This window comes from Sarcophilus harrisii, chromosome 1, assembly GCF_902635505.1.
Source record: "Sarcophilus harrisii chromosome 1, mSarHar1.11, whole genome shotgun sequence".
Lineage (NCBI taxonomy): Eukaryota > Metazoa > Chordata > Mammalia > Dasyuromorphia > Dasyuridae > Sarcophilus > Sarcophilus harrisii.
Window position 1 is genome coordinate 105435044 of NC_045426.1, and position 23107 is coordinate 105458150.

At 31.5% G+C, this 23107-nt stretch overlaps 1 protein-coding gene across 7 annotated transcripts in view; it reads right to left on the reverse strand.

The window, feature by feature from the left end:
- The window catches only part of CCDC171 (coiled-coil domain containing 171), a 418598-nt gene that overhangs the window by 210997 nt on the left and 184494 nt on the right, over nucleotides 1-23107 (reverse strand). For all 7 annotated transcript variants that reach the window (XM_031961543.1, XM_031961537.1, XM_023497955.2 and 4 more), the window contains 2 exons: nucleotides 10008-10512; nucleotides 9146-9262 (listed from right to left, as the gene is read on the reverse strand). In XM_031961543.1, coding sequence (XP_031817403.1) covers nucleotides 9146-9262; nucleotides 10008-10512 — 622 coding nt within the window. The remainder of the gene's footprint in view (nucleotides 1-9145; nucleotides 9263-10007; nucleotides 10513-23107) is intronic.

The window sequence follows — 23107 nt, forward strand, 5'->3', positions numbered from 1 at the left end:
ATTAGAAAATAGTATGGCAGAAACTAGCAATAATCAAGATCTAACACCCTATATCAAGATAAGGTTGAAATGTGTTCATGATTTAGACATAAAGAATGACACCCATAAGCAAATTAGAAGGACAAGGGACAGTCTACCTCTCAAGATATGCAGAGAAGGGAGGAATTTATGGCCAAAGAAGAACTAGAAAACATTACAGAATGCAAAATGGATAATTTTGATTACATTAAATAAAAAGACTTTGTACAAACAAAACATAGACAAAATTAGAAGGGAAGCAGAAAGTTGAGGAAAAAATTTTTACAATGTTTCTGAAAAAAGTCTCATTTATAAAATATATAGAGAATTGTATAAGGATACAAGCCATTCCCCAATTGTAAATGGTAAAGTGATATGAACAATTTTCAGGTAAAGAAGCCATTTCTAGTCATAGGGGGAAAAATGCTGAAGACAACTCTGAGGTACCACTTCATACCTCTCAGATTGGCTAAGATGACAAGAAAAGATAATGATAAATGTTGGAGGGGATGTGGGAAAACTAGGACACTAATACACTGTTGGTGGAGTTATGACCTGATCCAACCATTCTGGAGAGCAATTTGGAACAATATGCAAAGGGCTATAAAACTCAGCATATCCCTGGATCAAAGGATATACAGGGTCTTTATCCCAACAAGATCATAAAAAAGGGAAAAGAACTCACATGTTTGTAGCAACCCTTTTTGTAGTGGCAAGGAATTGGAAAGTGAATATATGCTCATCAGTTGGAGAATGGCTGAATAAGTTATGGTATATGAATGTAATGGATTATTATTGTTGTATAAGAAATGATGAGCAAGCTGATTTCAGTAAAGCCTGGAAAGATTTACATATATTGATGTTAAATGAACTGAGTGGAACCAAGAGAATATTGTACACAGCAACAACAAGATTATGTGATGATCAATTGTGATGGACCTGGCCCCTTTCAATAATGAGCTGAGTCAAGGCAATTTCAATCCAGAGTTGAAAACTATGGAGACTAATGTGGATCAAAGCATAGTTTTTTCACATTTTGTGGCTATGGTTGTTTGTTTGCTTCTTTTTTTCTAAACTTTTTTTCCCCTTTTGATCTGATTTTTCTTATGCAGCATGACGAATATGGAATTATGTTTAGGAGAATTACACATGTTTAACCTATATTGAATTTCAGGAGAGAGGAAAGGGGAAGAGGGAGGGAGAAAAATATGGAACACAAGGTTTTGCAAAGGTGAATGCTAAAAACTATTTTTGTATATTTGGAAAAACAAAACACCATTATAAAAACATATTAATTAAAAAACAAAACAACAAAAAATAATAACAAAACCCTTGATTTGTAGAGTAAAAAACTGTCTTAAAGATTCTCCTCTATCGCAATGCTTCCTGAGAATTTCTTAAAACTATAAAAAGTCTATTAAAGATAAAATATTTTAAAAAAAAAGTTGTCAGGTCTTAAATGATGCAGACTTATGTCCTTGAACTACTTCTTAAACCACTTGTAATACTTTAAATACTTCTTTCTGGATGTTCAAATTTGGTTGTTTTTTTTTTTTGTTTTTTTTATGTGGGAGAGTTGGAGTTTGGCAATAACATTCCTGGGTCTTTTCTCTTGAGGTTTCTTTCAGAAGATGATTAGTGGATGTTTCTTCTTTTCATTTTTGCCATCTGGTTCTAATCAATCTGAAGTGTTTCATGTGTTATTTCTTGATACAGAGTTGCTGTTTTTAATTTTTTATTGAATTTATTTAGTACCTTATTTTTATTAAACTTATTAAATATTCTATTTTCCCCAATTACATATCACAATTTTTAACAATGTTCTTAAAAGTTTCAGTTCCAAATTCTTTCTTCCTCCCCAACGCTGCCATTGAAAAGGTAAGTGATTCAATATAGGTTATATGTGTGCAGTCATCTAAATTATTGGTAGTGGTGGTGAGGGTGATGTTTTAATCATGAACAGACCAAATGGGAATCAATGAGAAAGCCAGAAATGTTAGCATAAAACTAAAATATTTTTTAAATGGAACAAAATATAATAAGATTTCTGATAAGAAAAACAATTGACTTAAGAAGCAGATCTAAGGAGAGAGAATTTAAATATTGCTTAACTCCCTGAAAACCATGATAACTTATAAACAAGAAGAAAGTGTGGGTAAATAGTGATGTCAAAAAAAAAAAAAAAAAGAGAGGGTCACTAAAAAAAAATTAATACAAAAAAATTCATTAAAAAAACCAAACAAGTGGGTCAGTAATGTGAAATTTACATGTATGTATATACACACAAACACATATTTTAAAAGAAGCAAAATGGAGATCCAGAGTTTTGTATATAATTGTTTTTGTGTTGTGCTGTGCATATGATGTAATGCGCTCATGTGTTCTCTCTCTCTCTCTCTCTCTCTCTCTCTCTCTCTCTTTCTGTTCTCCCTTTCCCCCTCCTCCAATGTTTAAAGTTAGAATTTTTAAAAATTAAATATTTGAACTATTATAATTCCTTCCTTTCCCTATAATTTTCTTTCCTCCAGGCTAAAAACATCTTTTTAACTAATTTTCAAAAAATAAGAACTCAAGGATCTTCACCATGCTGGTTTTCTCCTTTGGATACTTTCCTTATTTTCAATGCTCTTTTTAAACTTATGGTGCCCAGAACTGAACACTATACTCTGAATGTGATCTCACTAAATTGAAAAATGAAATAATTATTTTTTTAAACTGGGTTTCTAATAAAGCAGAAGAAAACATTAATAGTTGATATTTTTTACTACAACATAATACAGTTGAAATAATGAACATTCAAACAACTAATATCTCTAAATTTTTTATAGCTATTTCCAAATCTATGTTTAAGCTGACATTTTAAACTTGTGTTTGACTTTATATTTGTCCCTATTACATTTCATCTTATTAAAATCAGCCCCCAATTCAGATTTTTAAATAAATCTCTTAGGAATCCAGACCCAATGGTGGCAGTGCAGAATCAAAAGATATCCATGCATGATTTTTATAGCTCTTTGAGCACAATTCCAAATTATTCTCCAGAATGGCTAGATACATTCACAACTCTACCAACAGACCAATTAATGTCCCAGTTTTCTGACATCCCCTTCAACATTTATTATTTTCCTTTTCTGTCCCATTAAATAATCTCATAAATGTGAGGTGGTATCTCAGAGTTGTTTTAATCAAAATCAAAAAGTGATTTAGAACCTTTTTTTCATTATAAATGCAGATGTCTTTGATTTCTTTGTTTGAAAATTGCCTGTTCATATCCTTTGACCATTTATCAATTGGGAAATGACTTGCCTTCTTATAAATTTGTCTCAGTTTCCTATACATTTGAAAAATGAGCCCTTTATGACAGAGATTTGCTGTAAATTTCTCCTCCCCCTCCCAGTTTTCTTCTTTACTTCTAACTTTGGTTGCATTGGTTTTGTTTAAGCAAAACCTTTTTAATTTTATATAATCAAAACTATCCATTTTACATTTAAAATTATGTCGATCACTTGTTTGTCCTAAATTCTTTAATTATCAAAGGAAATCGGTATCTAAATTCTCCAGAACTCTAATTCTAGTGTTTCTGTAATAAATGTTTCAAAAAGAAGTCAGGAATTTTTCTCCAAGTATCTTACAAAATGTAATCGAGGATAACTGAAGTAAAATATTTAGATTTATATTGAGAGGTTTTTAGACAATTCCAATAATGATTAATGATTCATTCTTTCAGTGGAAATAACATGCTCCCCCTGTTTGAGGTAAATGATCTTTCACAGGCATACCATTTGGATGCCAAGAAGAGGTAATTTATCTCAAATGGGCAAACACTTTAATGAAAGTAAATAAGGTTGCCACCTGTCCAGTATTTACAGAGAAAACCTGGAAACTGGGGTCTCTGTCCTATACCAAGAGATGAATCTTCACACTTCAGAAATGCAGTAATGACAGCTGTCCTATATTTATTTTTAATTCTTGAATTTACTATTCACACTACCAAGTGAATGGTAAGTTATGGGTGCTCATTCTTCCACCACTTAACATCTGAATTTATTGGAAGTCATGGTAGCTTCATAAGTTGCTCTGGGAAATTGAATCATATTTAGCAAACAGAAAGACAGAGTCCAACAAGAGTTAAGGTCCTTTTCCTAAAGTCTAAAAATAAAACTATGTCTAGCATCAAACTATATACCTGGAAGTCATAATTTAGTCTCACATTTCACTTTCAAGAAATAGTTTTGACTTGTTATTCAAATTCCTTTATTTGGTCATAACTTTTTTTATCATTCCATATTTCACTCTTGTATCAATTAACCCTAATATTTATTTTCCCACTGACTACAAATCCCTCTGGCCATCAGTTCTTTCTTAGACCATCACATCTGCAGTGGATACACTCTCATACATTCCTGATCTCTATACTTTGGTGAAACCAATCAACTTAATACCATGCTCCGCACTGCAGTACATAGCTCCCTTATCCTGTTGGAAATCTTGCATTGCCACATCTCTACTTTGGATTACTTGTCACCTTTCCTCCTACTCAAATGCTGCTGGAGTTAACTGGAATAAATTACAAAGCTGCACTTAACTAGACTCACTACAAATGTCTTATGTATACTCAACTGGAACTTCACTATAACCAGACAATCCTGTTGCACTTTTGATTTGTTATCCCACCATACTGTCAATACCAAAATTTTTCCTCCCTCCTCAAATCTATAATGATACTTCCTCAACCTACCGTATTCAGCTGAGGATCAGGCCTGTAAAATAATTCAGGACATTTGCAGAAAGAAAGCTCCTTCCCTTTTTCTATATCTCATAGCTTTCAGATATCTTTCCCCATTATCTCTTCCTTTACTTCTCTTGAACATAAAGAGATGGTCACTCTTCCTTGTCTATTAAAAAAAAAAAAAACCCTCCACATTCACAAGTGATTCCATTCCATCATATCTCTGCTCTCTAATTCCCAATCTAATTCCCAAACTGGCTGCTTCCCTGCTGCCAATAAACATGTTCATCCAATTCTTAAAAAAAAAAAAAAAATCCTCTAACTTGATTGTATAAAGTTTCTTTTTCCTCTATTTCTCAGCTAAACACCTTGTGAAAGCCATTAAAACTTGGCACTGGCAACACTCTCCCACTTGATTCTAAACTCTCTGTAATGTCATCTTTAGAACAAAAGTGCTCGTTCCAAAGTAACAAATGGGTTGTTAGCTGCCAAAATACTGGCCTTTTCTCTATCTTCATTCTTTTTTTAACTTTTATGGAACTAATCTGCTCTTTGATACTTTCTTCATTCTAGATTTCCTTGACATTATTCTTTCCTGATTCTTCTCTTAAATGTCTGATTTTCTTATGCAGGGTCAACATCCTGTGATCCCTCAAGATTCTGCCTTGTGCCATCTCCTCTTCCCTATAAAGGTTTAATTGCCAAATCTATGATGAAGATTTCCAGACATATATAATAAAAAAAAAAAAAGTACAGTTTAAAGTCATGAAAGATTAATCAATTGCCCATTAGACATCAGAAACTGGATGTCTTATATAGACAACAACACAAATTCAATTTGTCTAAAACATAAATCACTATCTTTCCCCAAAAATATTCGTTTTTAGATCTTCCCAATTACTCTGAAGAACACAGTAACTTCTCTAGACAGCCAGCCTCATAGTCCTCACTTTGTGCCATCCTCAAGTCCTCACTTAAGACTACCCCAAATGTCTCATCTATTGCCATGTAATGTTATTTCTACCTTCTTAACACTTTTATTCTCTACTCAACTTCTTAATGCTCAGACAGACACCACCCTGATGATGCTTATTATTTTATGAGTAACTACCAAAGTCTTCTGGTTGGTCTCTCTGTCTCCATGTCACATAAATATATATACAACCCACCCACTGTCCCAGACAACCACCTCAAATTCCAGTGGTTCTCTATATTTCCAGATCAAATATAAGTGTTGTGCTTAGCTTCTAAAGCCTTTTATACCTAACTTCTCCCTAAATTTCTGATCATCTTATACTTGACTCCCCTCCATGTAATTTTTTGATGATTCTAATGCAAGATCCTCTATCTCCCAAATCAGTGACTTTTCTCTGGCAGTCCCCCACATTAAGAATGGTCTCCCTCCTCACATTCACCTTCTGGCAATCCTAGCTTTCTTCAAAACTCAGTTCAAATATCATCTTGCCCAGAATGACTTTGTCTACCCATATATAGTCTTCCTTTGCAGTATATATTATCTTGTACATACAATTTTTTGCATGTTGGCTCATTCATTAGAATGTGAACTTTAGGGTAAACCATGTCTCTGATTAAAATGATACTCTATCACTTAACATAATGCCTAATGCATAATAATTACTTAGTAAATGTTGATTGTACTGAAAAGTATGACTGCAAACATGAAACCAGACATAAAATAGAACAGATCTTACTGGGATGAGTATTGAATAAAAAGCCACAAAACTGTTCAGATATTGGATCTACCAACTAATTTTAATATTGGGAATTAATAATTAAATTAGAAGTAGCTACTTGACTGATGTCAAGCTATGAATTCAGCAAGGCTGAAAATAGTCAGGGAAAGTTCATGAAGAAAAAGATGTCTTCAAGTCCTATACTATAATCAATATGCTAATTGCAGATTATTCTTTTCTATTCATTATAGTCTTAAAGGTTCATTATTTGCCCATAGTTTGTTAGTTTTGTACAAGTTACTCCATGTGTATTTAAGTTATAAAAGTGATTTTCCTTGAAATGTCTAACTTAAATTGATTCCCTCCAACTTTATTAGTTTGAAATATTGAGATTTCCCAGTAAATGTGACTATTAATTATTAAAATTATCCTGAAAATACATTTTGTTTCACATTTTTCACATTATGAGTACCCAAGTCTAGATTTCTAATTTCAAGAAAAAGAGCCAAGTCAGCCCAACTTTATTCTGGTCCTATAATTTATATCAACTCCGGTAAACAAATTCTATCAGTATTTTCATCTGAAAATAGGAGTTTAAAAAACAACCCACAAACCAACATATATTTCTAAGGAAAAAAAATGATGATTAAGTGGTCTGAGCATTGATCAAATGTCCTTGCAATAAAAAAATTATAGCTTCAAAAGTAATAATGTTTATTATTTATATATACTTTTCTCTAACAAAGTAAAATTGTATCACAAATATCATCTCTTTAGACTTCATAGTAGTTTTATGAGGAGAAAAATCAATAATAAATATAATTAGTTATTATATTATTAGTGGGGTACTGTAGCTATAGTCAAGATACAGGACTTTTTGACATAGAAGTTAAGTTTTATTACATAATTTTACCCTGGGGGCAGAAATTGGCTTCAAACAAATTAAAGCTTCCTATATGTAACCTATTTGTCACATTAAAAACTTGAATATATTTACCTTTAGAGTAGCCCAAATGTATTATTTTATAACTTCTATCATCAAAATAGCACAAATTCTTTTAAGAAATCAATTTATTGATTTATAATTCAATGGTTTTTTTTTAATTTAACTAAATTCAATGAATTTAGTATCTATTTTGTGTAAAATATACCACCTCTATAATGTGTATAGATAATAAACCTTTTTAACTACCTCACAAATTAAAAAATGAAAAAAGTACAGCACTCAAGTACCAACTTGAGTTGGTATTAAAGTATTAAAAGTTTTTTAGTTGTATTAAAGTGCAATTTATTGTATTAATTGTATTAAATTAGCATTAAAGTATTAAATACTTTAGTATTTAAGTATTAAAAAGCAGCTCACTGGACAACAAAGTATTTTACCCTTTCATAGAGATACAAATAGCCTATACTCATTTTGAAGCATATGCCTAAGTAAAAAAATTCACTATAAATGTCTATGTAAGGAATAGTTATAAAGTAATAATTCTTATGTCTTTAAGAATACCAAAATGGATATATTACAATGAGCTTTGTTGCTTAAAAATATCAAATATGATACATAGTACAGACTTTTCATATAGATATCATTGGTCAAATCAATTTCAGAACTATTACTTTGGAAACACCTTCATAGATGTGTGTGTAAGAGTAGTCATAATATAGAAGCATATTATGTATATGTAACCTACATATTCACAGTAAATATAACCTACATATTACCCATGTAGATGTATAGCACGCACACACTGAAAAAGAAAAACAGTAATGACTGTCTTTTCAAAGAAGCATATGCTATTTCTTAAAAATTATTACTTGCTAAGTAATAAACTACCATCCTCCAAAAATTAGGATTAGGAATAAATTAAATGTCATAGTAGATTATGGAAGTGAGAAAAATCATCAGTAAAAATGTCATATTCAATGTTCTTAGTAAGTTTTTTTTAAGATAAATATATCTTCAAATACTGTAAAAAACAAATGAAAAATTATTTGGGGAGGTAAACAAAAATATAAAGTAAACACAAAAAAAGATGAAGACAAATATAGAGAAACCCACAAACTTCTGAAATTAAAATAACAAAATCAATCACCATAGATTTTGGATTTAGAATATATTTTATACACTTAACTACAAATAACTGTTAACTGTTTATTGCAGTTGATTTGGCAGTTAATGAAAATGAGCAGCAATCTACTTTGATTGATTCTACTTAAAATTATAAATGCAAGTAAAAATACATTGCTGAAAATTTTTTTAAAAGATGGATAGCTAATTGATAAATTCATCCTCTTCTAAAAATTAGAGCTATGAGCAAAAATGCAGGAAAAGAAAGCATAGTAGAAATAAACACTGACTTAAGAGTTAAATCAATTTTTTTTAATCCTTTCCATTAGGAAATCGAGTATTGTAGGAAAACAGACTAAGACTGATTTGATTTGAATTTAATCAATATTTAATTGAATTAAGTGATAACAAGTTGAATTCATATTTAATTTCCCATAAAAATAAACAACTTGGTATTTTGTAGCCTATCAATTAATTTACACATACTTAGGTAAATACCCAGACTTAAGCTTTTTAGAGGAGGACAAACACATTTACATATTTCCTAACTAAAACAATAAATTGCAATTTACAACAAAGTATTTCTGGTCATTTTCTTTTAAAAAGATTTTTTTCTAGGAAATGAAAATATGTTACCTGTTTTACAAACCACTTCCTGCAATTCAGCCATAGAATTGATTACTGCAGCAAGAAGTTCAGAACTAGTAAGCCAACTAACTGCTTGAAGACAACGCATCTGCTCTGTTCGGTGTCCTGGCGTGAATAGAAAACCAAAGTGAAATGTCATAAAATATGATAAAATTCACATTTAAATATAATAGTGGTGTTCAGCTGTTTTAGAAATAAACTAAAGTAAAATATACATATAATTTTTTCCAAATGTTTAATGTTCTGCAAGAAATTTTAGATGTTGGTACCAATTATTTATGCTTTTAATATTAAATGAGGCCAAAAAAGGTGTGAGTGTGAATAAAGAAGAAAAGGTTCTTAGCACTTAAGTTGCTGTGTAAAAGGATTTTTAAAAGTTGGAGGAGGAAGAGAGATGAGTGGGGTTTTTTTGTTCTAAAAATAGCTTCAAATAGACTGTTACTTGGAAAAGTTAAGAAGACTTTTCAAGTAGTTTTTACTCAAATAAACATACATTGGACATTTTACACATTAGTTTCTTTGTCTTTCCTAAAGTCACTGAAATTATTCTGTAAAATGTATAATTGCCATAAATGGAGACTTGCAAATTTTTTATCACTTCATTTTCCAGTGAAAATGTGACTCAAATGTATAAACAATAAAAATGTTTAATGTACTATGAAAAGCAACTACTATTTTGTCAACATTTTTTCCTGTTCATATACAAGAAATAAAATACACATATACATGCCATATATATTATTCTATTCTTGTATATTTCAAAATAGTTTTCATAATGTTGTTAGGAATATTCATAAATTATATTTAACTTACAGGTAAAGTACATAGGGGAAAGGAATAGTTATCTTACTTGTCAAATTATGGTTCTCTTTGAGTTCTCCTGTACATACTAAGATTCCTATGCCTTCTTTGAAGCTTTCCATCCACGTAAAAAGAGAGCCACACTTTTGGCCAAGAATCTGAAATCTTTTTACTGCCAAAACAGCAATAACACCTTTCCGGAATACACATATCAATCCTTTGAAATGTTTTTTCTTTAACTTGGCTTCATTTTGCTTCTTTTCTTCCACATCAGACAAAGCCTGAACCAGAGTTCTAATTTCCTGTTTGAGCATGTCATACGTGTTAACCTGATCCTGAAGAAAGTCTCTTTGTGTTGACAAGGCACATGATCGACTATATAAAGGATATAAAGCACCAGACATTAATGCACAGGCTGCCAGTAGGGATGAATGTTCCTTTTGAGTTTCAGTTAACATATTTTTACACTGTGAATTTTCGAGAATCAACTGTTCATTGGATTTTTCCATAAGGGCTGATTTTTCCACATTTTTTTCAGCAATTTCTTGAAATTTCTATAAAAATAAAAAACCTTCATGAAAATACATTATAAGACCAAAAAATACATAGTTATTCAATTCCTGTTATATATAAGATACATTTTTTGCCAGCTATTTCATCTTCTTATAAAAAATACAGGCACTAAATTATGACAACATATGTATGTATGTATGTATATGTGTATATATATATACATATATACACACATATAGAAGTATATTATATAGAGAGATATACTATATATGTACATATATAGAGATATGTTATATATGTGTGTGTGTAATGGTTTAGTATATATATAGAAAAACAAAAGGGAAACAATTTTTCCTTTATACACTTTGATTTTAAAGTCTCCTAACCAAAAAAAAAAAAAAAAAAAAAAAAAAAAACTCCACATAAAGTTGGACATTAGAATTGTACAGTACTGTAATGAATATTCTAGATGTATACATTCACTTAGCATCACAATAAAAAGTCAAAAGACCACTGAATATGTTCAGAAAACCTAAGTCCAGGTACCAGATCTCCACCTCATTTTTATCTATGAATAATATTTATGAGAATGATAATATTTTCACTATCAACCTCACAAAGTTATTCTTATGGAATTGTTATACCAACTTCAACTAGTACATGAATGAGTTCCTATTATTTTGAAAAGAACATAAATTTTTTTTTAAATGAATAATGTCGCTGATTCTCTTATACCTCACTACTTAATATTCCTACTTCAAATAGTATCTATGCTTCCTATAATGGCTTTCTTACACAAAAAATATTTCATTCAGGTCAAAACAAAACAAAAATCACATTTTCAAATCATTTAGTAACTGGATCCTTGTCCCTTGCTGGCACAGAAACAGCACAGACCCTGGGCTTCTCTATACCAAATGAGCTAACAACAGCCCGCTCATTCATTCTTTTGATTACATTCTTACTCACTTGGGGCAGGAGGCAAAGTGAATAGAGAAGATAATGGGGGAAAAGGACAAGATAGACAATTTGAAGTTCCCCAGAATACCAAAAACAAACAAGTGTTTTATAACAACTGCCTTGTCATTCTTCTAGACCAAAGCTTTAAAATCCCCCAAACTTTTCTCAACTGAACTGAAAAGAAATCTGAAATATAAGAACTATCGTTTAATTATTTGCATTTTACCCCCACTTCTTAGAAGTTTTTGGCTTAAGTATCAAGAAATTACTGAAGGAGAAACAAATACTGTTAGATTTAGATTTCAATTTATTTTTCTGCTGAGTAGTGTGTAATCCTAGCTGAATTTCAGATCTCTAAGAAAATCAAATACTTTCATATAGCAATATTTTAGTTATCTTACTAATGTGAATATTCCCTCCAATAGTTCAAGATTTCAAGCCATCTGTGACTTCTCGTACTCTGAAATTTTTGTTCATGGATACTTAGATAATCCACTGAAGATTCAAAGAAATCCTTCTTCTATTCCTTTGTATATTGGGCAATTTTTAATGCAACACTTGGGCTGTCTATCTCATTCTAACCATATGACCAACACCCTTCTTTTCCCAACACATTTCTACAATAATATATTTTAAAATACTCCTTGCATGTAGAACATTACTGGAAATACACTATCAACTACATGTAACCAGTATGGATCTCATCATAATCCTTTTGTCTTTGATATCTTTCATTTACTGGGGATTAAATGTCTAAGATTTGTACCATACAGCATCACTAGAACAACATTCTTGTTAGAAATGGATCTTTACATCAAGAAGCAGTTTGTGATTGTGAGAATTTCTCAAATGCAATTTAGCTTGCATTCTTTCTCCTTTTGAAATATGAGCCAAATTCACCATTTATCTTCAGAGTCTATCCAAGCTATATACATTAATGTACTAACTCAGTGAACTAGATATCCACTAATATGACAGTCTTGACCAAAATGCATTTTTTTTAATCCACTGAAAAAAATTTGAGTAATTCTGAGCATCTATAATACCATGATCCTATAATCTTATTTTAAAAGGCCCTAAAATATTTAGGTATAATATTTTTAGCATATCATCTAGAAAGATGAGTATTTGGAGAATCACATTGTTAAAAAAAAGAATTCCTATTTCAACTAGACATTGTAGGAGACATTCTCCATGACAGCAACAAGTACCTTTCGTGAGCATCATCTTATTCTACTTCCACATGATAGTAAAAAGTCAGGAGTTATTTAAAAGCATTTTATCTTTGATTATATATCATTGAATCTCATACAATTTTAACACATTCATTAAAGACCCTCAAATCTTAAACAAGAAAAGAAATGTAGCAGTCAAGTATAAGACTATGTGAGAAGGCAAATTCATTTGTGAAATACTATACAGCAAAATGTTTAGAGACTACAAGTAGTATTGCATCATAAAAATGAAAAGCAACGAAGCAAAAACAAGAGAATAGAATGAGACCCAATTAAACCATGTTTTCAAGAGTAGATAATGGGTAAAATTGACAGCAGGAAAACAGACAGTAAAATGGACCAAATATGTCTATGCTTTTACATCTTCAGTAAACTGCATACTAACACCTCAGGTTCTGGTGTGTCACACATTTAAAAAAAAAGTTGAAATAGCACATAAAAAGTAATGAAGACTGCTAAAAAGTAGACCATAAAGATAACCATAATGAAGAAGACAATCATGAAAGTATCACTGGATTGCTTTCCTACAAGATACTTTGAGGGAAGAAAAAAATTTCAAAAGAAAAGAAAAATCACAAATAATATTATTTCTCTTAAGTACAATGATAAGAACATCAAACTATCAATCCCTATTTTTTCTTTCTCATCCTTATGAAAATGATCTACATATATATCAAGGGCTTCCTTGATGAAAATATGAAATAGGAACAAACAGACTTTCACAAATCATTCTCTACAGAACGCACCTTAATGTCACACATTTGACTTCATTCGCTGATTACAAAATGGAATTTGATTCTGTATAGCAAAATTAAAATTTATAATTCAACAAGGAAAATCTCAAAACATAACAAAAATTGGCAGAGGTGGCATTGGACTAAGACTGAAATTATCATACAGGCTAGCCCTCTACTTGTCACTTATGCCAAATAAGGGGAAAAAAATTTGAAGAATGATGTAAGTGAATTCAGTCATATTAAAAGCCCAAATCCTCTGCCAAACTAATTCTAGAAGTTCAATTAGGATAAACAAAAAACTAGAGAAAACCTGAGAGAATAAAATGGACAGATTGGCAGCAGCTGGATAAGGGAACATAAAGGTGAACTCTTAATTGCTTTGCAGTCAACCCCCTACTTATATATTCAAAGATTAATTACGTCTCAAGCAAAAATGTTTTCAACAAACAATACATTGAAAACATACACATATATACACTTACCAACAAAAATACTATATTCTATAATTATAGACTGTTTGGTTTTCTTTCCATGTAATTTACAGAATTTATGTCACAAATTATGAAGTATGACATTTAACATCAACATATTTTAGATAAATTTTGTCCACAGTTTTGTGTATATATACATATATTTATATGTTATCTCTCATGCTTCCTTCACTTTAATTTTGATTTTATTATTTTGTTCAGCCTAATTATTTTTCTTGTAGTACAAAGCATAGTACACTCTTTTAAAAATATCTTTAATTTTTTATTATTAGCATTTTTTTCTTTTTAAATTTTTAAGCCCAAATTCCCTCCTTTTAAATCCCTCCCCTACCCACTGAGAAGGCAATTACAATTAATTTTACACATGATTTTATGCAAAACATTTCCATATTGGTCTCTACTAGAAAAATTTTCATGTTGTTCAATCATTTTTCAGTAGTGTCTAACTCTTTTTGATCCCACTTGGAGTTTCCTTGTAATAGTTACTGAAGAGGTTTGACATTTCCTTTTCCAACTCATTTGACAAATGAGGAACTTGAGGTACAAACAGGGTTATATTAAGACTTGCCCAAGATCACACAGCTAGTTAAGTGTCTGAGATCAGATTTGAATTCACAAAGATGAATCTTCCAGACTTCAGGCCCACCACTCTATCCACTGTGCCATCTAGCTGCCTCTTAAGTTCTATCTCAAGAGATGGATAGATTTTTTTCATCATGAGTCCTTTGGAATGACCTTAGATCATTATACTGATTAAGAGTAGCCAAGTCTTTCATAGTTCACCATCATTACAACATTACTGTTATTATGTAATTCTCATTGATAATATATTCTAAATAAGTCATCTCTGAAATGTCTCCCCATATAACTTCTCCTGTTCTGATACTAGCACCCTCTAGGTGCTAGTCAAAATTCATCTAACAAATAGACCTACTGCTAACCGAAGATTTTGCTAATTTCCTCTGAAAATTAAGCCTAACCTTATTTTTTTCTTAACAGAAGTCATCACAATCTATTGCCAAAGGTTAAGTAAACCAAAATTAAAAACCAATTATGTGTTTATGTATTTCACAAAAAGTATTCATAGCTTGTATAATTAAAAAACAATCTGAAAATACTAACAAAATGAATAATATGCTGGATTAAGAGCAAATATATGTGGGAAAAGTCCAAAGAATGTAAGAACTTGTTAATGATTGTGTAACTATTAAAGAAACTACCAGAAAAAATCATAACATATGTAATTATTACCTTTGTTAATTTTTGGTCAGTCAAAAGTAATCAATAAATAGTTATTAAGTAACACATGCCAGGAACTATACTGAGTGCTAAATATAAAAAGAAGTAAAACTCGGTCTCTGCTCTCAATGAGCTCACAATCTAATGGAGAAGAGAACAAGCAAGATAAGAAATAATTGAAAGCATTAGAATTGAGAAGACAGGAAAGTCTTCAGATAAAGGAAGACTACCTGAAAGTTCTGATCTGGATACTATATTACAAGGAATTACTAAGGAAAATTGCCCTTAAGTTTGAAAACAAGAAAGTAAAGTAGAAATAGAACAACCTACCATTCATCACCTGAAATACATTACAGGAGGAAAACTTACAGGAATGCCGTAGCCAAGATTCAAAACTCCCAAGTTAAGGAGAAAGTAAAGAAAACAAGAAAAAAAATTTAACAATTGCAGAAAGCTAGTCAGGATTTCACAAATCCTAGCAGCTTCTACATTAAAAAACCATAGGTCTTAGAAAATTATATTTCAAAGAGCAAAAGAAATGGAGCTGCACCCAAGTATAATTTACCCAGCAAAGTTGAGTATAATCTTTAATGGGGGAAAAAAAAAGTCATTTGACAAACTTAAAAGACTTTCAGGTACTTATAATAAAAAGACCAGAACTCACTGGAAAATTCGATATAAAAGATCTAGAAGAAAAATTGGGAAAATACTGAAGATTAATTAAAAGGCATTCATTAAGATCAAATGCTTATTATATATTTACATTTATATATGTAAATGTTATAAGTATTCTTAAACCAGTCATCATTATTAAGATAGTTTGAAAGGAAGGTTGGGGCTAAGTTATTTATAATGGGTGAATCTAAAAAACAATATTGGATAGTGTCAGAGAACAGCAACTGTCTCTCAGGAGAGAGGTCAGAGAACTCAACTGCCTCTCAGTCTCCTTGTATTATCATCATCCTCTCACATGAAGAGATTCATTCTACAGGTCTGTTATACCTCCAGCAGCCACTGGGAAGTGGCTCCTGTATCATAACAGGGTAGGAAAAGATAAAAGATAGCAATAATATAAAAATAGGGTGTGAAAATAATAACTAAAAAAGAGAAAGCAAATGGCATAAAGGGCATATGCTGGAACCTTACTTTCATATGAAGAAGAAACAATATATACATCTAGAAGGATGTAGAAATCTTGTGAACATACATATGGATGAGAAAAATGGGCAACAGGATGAGGGAGAAATTTTTAGAGGGATGTGTAGAACGGGATTTAGGAGGGTGAGGGGAGAGGATGGAAGACTTTTGGAGGGTTGTGTGGATTAAGATTGGAGAGTAAGGATAGGGTATAAGAGGTCTATTGGAAGGGTGGGTGAAGTGGGGATTGGGAGGGTAAGGAAGAAGCAGGGAGAGAAGATGTAACAGGGATAGGGTAAAAAGAGAGGCTGACAAAGAAAATTATGAGTAAAAAATAAGATGGAAAGAAATTCACAAATAGTGATTATAACTCTGTAATGAACAAGAAGTTTGGAATAGCTTTCTTTTTATTGGTCAAAAAAAACCCTGAAAATTACAAAGATCCACATCAATATGGGAATGGCTTCATCAATCAATTCGCGAACATGTTGTGGCATATGATTGTGATGTAATACTGTGCTATAAAAATTATGAACTCAATTTTTGAAAGGCATGGAAAGACCTGCATGAAATCATGAAGAATGAAATAAGCGAAACTATAAGAACTTTATATACAGTAACATCAATATTGTTTTAAGATCAACTTTGAACAATTAAATCATTTTGACTATTATGAAAACACAAATTTAAAATAAAGGCCATATAAAAAGATATGCTAGAGAAATGAATAAAAGTATCTACTGAATAATTTAAATATATATGTGTGTGTATACATATACACACCTATTTTTGTCTAACAGTAGCCATCTCTAGGGAGGATGTTGTATATTTGTTTGTTTATCTGGAGGGAATAGGAAGTTGAACATGACAGAATTGCACTTTCATGTGCAATCTTCTTTTTTATTTTACTATATTATGGAAATTCTTGTTTGGTTCCTAGAATTGAAAATAAAATAATTGTTAAAATTTAAAAAAAAAGGAAAGCCAAGAGGCAAGGATAAGGAAGGGGAGCCTTACAGGCATGAGGGGCAGCCAGGGAAAAAGATTAGACCTGAGAAGGGGATTATCTTGTTCAAGAAACAGCAAGGAGGCCAGTGTCACTGGATTGAAGAGTATGTGGCCTGAGTAAAGTATAAGAAGACTGTAAAGGTAGGAGGGGGTCTAGAATATGAAGGGCTTTTTATGCCAAACCATTTGACCTTGGAGAAAAGAGGGTGCCAGTAGAGTTTTCTGAGGAGGAAGCTGACATGATTAAACCTGTGCTTTAGGAAAATCATACTGAGGACTAAATGAAGGATGAATTGCAGTGAGGAGAAATTTGGGCAGATTGACCAAGTACCAGGCTATTGAAATAGTCCAGATATATAATAAGGGCTTGTTCCAGAATGGTGGCAATGTCAGAAGAGAGAAAGGGACATATCTGAGAAGTGTTGCAAAAGTGAAATTATATCCTTGGAAAAGAGAAGAATTTACAACCAAACAAGAAATAGAGAAACAGTATAAAATGCAAGATGGATAATTTTTATCATATTAAATTTAAAAGTTTTTGTACAAATTAACAGGTTTTTTAGCCAAGAACAGAAGGAAAGAGAAACCTGGGGGGGAAAGTTTACATTCAGTGTTTCTAAAAAAGGTCTCATTTCTAAAACAGAGAACTGAGTCAAATTTATAGGAATGTAAGTTATTCTCCAAATAATAGTCAAAGGCATTGAATAAATAATTTTCAGATGAATTAAAGCCATTTATAGTCATATAAAAATGTTATAAATCATTATTGATTAGAGAAAAACAACTCTGATAATTGTGCCTCCTACCTATCAGATTTATTGAGATGACAGAAAAAGATGGATAAATGTTGGAAGGGATGTGGGGGAAAACTGGGACACTAATGCATTGCTGGTGGAGTTGTGATCCAACTACACGGGAGAACAATATGAAACTAAGCCAAAGTGCTATCAAAATGTACATACCCTTTGATCCAATAGTGTCACTACTGGATCTGTATCACAAAGAGACATAAAAGAGGGGAAAGGACCCACATGTGCAAAAATGTTTGTAGCAACTCTTTTTGTGATGGCAAAGAACTGAGTGGATGCCCATCAGTTAGGGAATGGCTGAATAAGTTATGGTATGTGAATATAATGCAGTATTATTCGTCTACAAGAAATTATGAGTAGGCTGATTTCAGAAAAGCATGAAAAGAACCCACATGCACTTTGTATACAGTAACACTAACACTGTGTAATGATCAACTTTGATAGATTTAATTCTTCTCAGTAATACAATTCCAATGTATTTAGGGTAGAGAAGGCCATCCACATTCAGAAAGAAAACTAAAAATTAAATTCAGATATGCTGATGAGATTACAAAGTGAAGTAGTGTAGGGCGGAATAGAGATTAAGACCTAGGAGAAAACTCTGAAGGAAGCCTACCATAAGAGAGTTTAATCTAGAGGAATATCCAGGAAAGATATTTAGAAAGGGGAATATGAAAGGTAGAAGGAGAAAACTATCTCAAAAATTTGGAGAAAAGATAGTATAAAAGAGGGTGATAAACAAAAAAGAGGTCAAGAAGAATGAGGATTAGGTCCTCTGGATTTGGCAATTAAGAGATCACTAGTAATTTAGCAGTGATAGTATTCTAAAGGATTCAGATGAGAATAAGAAGAAAAAAGGTAAAGGTATTTATTGGGTTTTTGTTTTTATTGTTGATTGCAAAAGTTTAATTGATGTGTCACAATGAGGAGGTCTAAAGAGGTGAAAAGCTTCATTATAGGATAACTATGTATCTCCTTATCAACAAGAGATACATCAGCACACACACATCCCCAAACAGAATAAAACAACCTGTATAAGATTACAAATGCATTGATGAAACATGAAGATATCTATTGTAATGGACTATTGAAGTTTAATTATAAAGGGGAAAAGAGATATTAGAACAATAGTGCTGATGACCCCAGGGAAGAGGATCACACAATTTTTTGTGACAACAAATACACTTTGGTATAGTTCTAACTGCTACCAGGTTTTTCGTAGCCTCTAACTTGTATTTACCTCTTTTCAACTTCCTTCATTGCCCCTGATTTCATTCTCTAGGGACAAAAAGAACAAGTACAATTCCTCCTCTACGTAAAATGTTTAAAGACAATTTTTATAAGATGGCAGGAAATACAGAATTAGTAATTTTAACCGAAAATGTGAATGTGATGAACTCTCTCATAAAGCGGAGGCAGATAGCAGACTGGATCAAAAGCCAGAATCCTACAATATGTTGGTTACAAGAAACACATTTAAAGCAGGGTGATACATATAAAGTAAAGGTAAAAGGTTGGCCATACTTATCTCAGATCAAGCAAAAGCAAAAATTGATCTAATTAAAAGAGATAAAAAAGGAAATTATATCTTGCTAAAAGGTACTAGAGACAATGAAGCAATATCAGTATTAAACATACATGCACAAAATGGTATAACATCTAACTTCCTAAAAAAGAAGTTAAGAGAGTTGCAAGAAGAAATAGACAGCAAAACTTTAATAGTGGGGGATCTCAACCTTGCACTCTCAGAATTAGATAAATCAAACCACAAAACAAATAAGAAATAAGTTAAAGAAGTAAATAGATTAGAAAAGTTAGGTATGATAGATCTTTGGAGAAAACTGAATGGAGACAGAAAGGAGTACACTTTCTTCTCAGCACAACAAAAATTGACCATATATTAGGACATAAAGACCTCAAAATTAAATGCAGAAAGGCAGAAATAGTAAATGCATTCTTTTTAGATCATGATGCAATAAAAACTACATTCAACCAAAAGCTAGGGGTAAATAGAACAAAAAGTAATAATTGGAAACTAAATAATCTCATCCTAAAGAATGACTGGGTGAAACAACAAATCATAGACACAATTAATAATTTTACCCAAGTGAATGACAACAATGAGACAACATACCAAAATTTGTGGAATGAAGTCAAAGCAGTAATAAAGGGAAATTTCATATCTTTAGAGGCTTACTTGAATAAAAGAGAAAGAGATCAATGAATTGAGCTTACAACTTAAAAAGCTAGAAAAACACCAAATTAAAAATCTCCAATCAAATACTAAACTTGAAATTCTAAAATTAAAAGGAGAAATTGATGAAATTGAAAGCAAAAAAACTATTGAATTAATAAATAAAACAAAGTTGGTTTTATGAAAAAAACAATGAAATAGATAAACCTTTGGTAAATCGATTAGAAAAAAAAAAAGAGGAAAATCAAATTGTTAGTCTTAAAAATGAAAAGGGAGAACTTTCCACCAATGAAAAGGAAGTTAGAGCAATAATTAGGAGTTACTTTGCTCAACTTTATGCCAATAAATTTGACAACTTAAGTGAAATGGATGTCTATCTTCAAAAATATAGGTTTCCCAGATTAACAGAGGAAGAAGTAAGTTGCTTAAATAGTCCCATTTTAGAAAAAAGAAATTGAACAAGCTATTAATCAACTCCCTAAGAAAAAATCCCGAGGACCAGATGGTTTTACATGTGAATTCCACCAAACATTTAAAGAACAATTAATTCCAATGTTATATAAACTATTTGAAAAAATAGGGAATGAAGGACTCCTACCTAATTTCTTTTATGACACAGACATGGTACTGATAGCTAAAGCTGGTAGGTTGAAAACAGAGAAAGAAAATTATAGACCAATCTCCCTAATGAATACTGATGCTAAAATCTTAAATAAAATATTAGCAAAAAGATTACAGAAAATCATCCCCAAGATAATACACCACGACCAAGTAGGATTTATACCAGGAATGCAAGGCTGGTTCAATATTAGGAAAACTATTAGCATAACTGACTATATCAATAACCAAATTAACAAAAACCATATGATCATCTCAATAGTTGCAGAAAAAGCATTTGATAAAATCCAACATCCATTCCTATTAAAAACACTTGAGAGTATAGGAATAAATTGACTTTTCCTTAATCAGTAGCATCTATTTAAAACCATCAGTAAGCATCATATATAATGGAGATGAACTGGAACTATTCCTAATAAGATTAAGAGTGAAACAAGGTTGCCCACTATCACCATTACTATTCAATATTGTATTGGAAATGCTAGCTTCAGCAATAAGAATTGAAAAAGAGATTAAAGCAATTAGAATAGTAATGAGGAAACCAAATTATCACTCTTTGAGATGATATGATGGTATACTTAGAGAATCCCAGAGATTCTACTAAAAATCTATTAGAAATAAACCACACCTTTAGCAAAGTTGCAGTATACAAAATAAATCCACATAAATCATCAGCATTATTATATATCACTAACAAAATCCAACAGTTAGAGTTACAAAGAGAAATTCCACTTAAGGTAACTGGCAATAGTATAAAATATTTGGGAATCTATCTGCCAAGGGAAAGTCAGGAACTATATGAGCAAAACTACAAAAAACTTTCCACACAAGTTAAGTCAGATCTAACCAATTGGAAAAATATTAAATGCTCTTGGATAGGCCGAGCAAATATAATAAAGATGACAATACTACCTAAACTAATCTATTTATTTAGTGCTATACCAATCAGACTCCCAAAAAACTATTTTAATAACCTAGAACAACAAAATTCATCTGGAAGAACAAAAGGTCAGGACTTTCAAGGGAACTAATGAAAAAAAAAAAAAAATCAAATGAAGGTGGCCTAGCTGTACCAGATCTAAAACTATATTATAAAGCAGCAGTCACCAAAACCATTTGGTATTGGCTAAGAAATAGACTAGTTGATCAATGGAATAGGTTAGGTTCATAGGACAAAATAGTCAATAACCTTAACAATCTAGTGTTTGATAAAACCCAGCTTTTGGGATAAGAATTCATTGTCTGACAAAAACTGCTGGGAAAATTGGAAATTAGTGTGGCAGAAACTAGGCATTGACCCATACTTAACACCATACACCAAGATAAGGTCAAAATGGGTTCATGATCTAGGCATAAAGAATGAGATTATAAATAAATTAGAAGAACATAGGATAGTTTACCTCTCAGACCCGCGGAGGAGGAAGGAATTTGTGACCAAAGAAGAACTAGAGATCATTGTTGATCACAAAATAGAAAATTTTGATTATATCAAAGTGAAAAGCTTTTGTACAAATAAAACTAATGCAGTCAAGATTAGAAGGGAAACAATAAACTGGGAAAACATTTTTACAGTCAAAGGTTCTGATAAAGGCCTCATTTCCAAAATATATAGAGAATTGAATCTAATTTATAAGAAATCAAGCCATTCTCCAATTGATAAATAGTCAAAGGATATGAATAGACAATTTTCAGATGAAGAAATTGAAATTATCTCTATCCATATGAAAAGATGCTCCAAGTCATTATTAATCAGAGAAATGCAAATTAAGACAACTCTGAGATACTACTACACATCTGTCAGATTGGTGAGGATGACAGGGAAAGATAATGCTGAATGTTGGAGGGGATGTGGGAAAATTGGGACACTGATACACTGGTTGGTGGAATTGTGCATACATCCAGCCATTATAGAGAACAATTTGGAACTATGCTCAAAAAGTTATCAAAATATGTGATTGTTGGAGGGGATGTGGGAAAACTGGGACATTGATTCATTGTTGGTGGAGTTGTGAACGAATCCAACCATTTTGGAGAGTAGTTTGGAACTATGCTCAAAAAGTTATCAAACTGTGCATACCCTTTGATCCAGCAGTGTTACTACTGGGATTATATCCCAAAGAGATTATAAAGAAGGGAAAGGGACCTGTATGTGCACGAATGTTTGTGGCAGCCCTTTTTGTAGTGGCTAGAAACTGGAAACTGAATGGA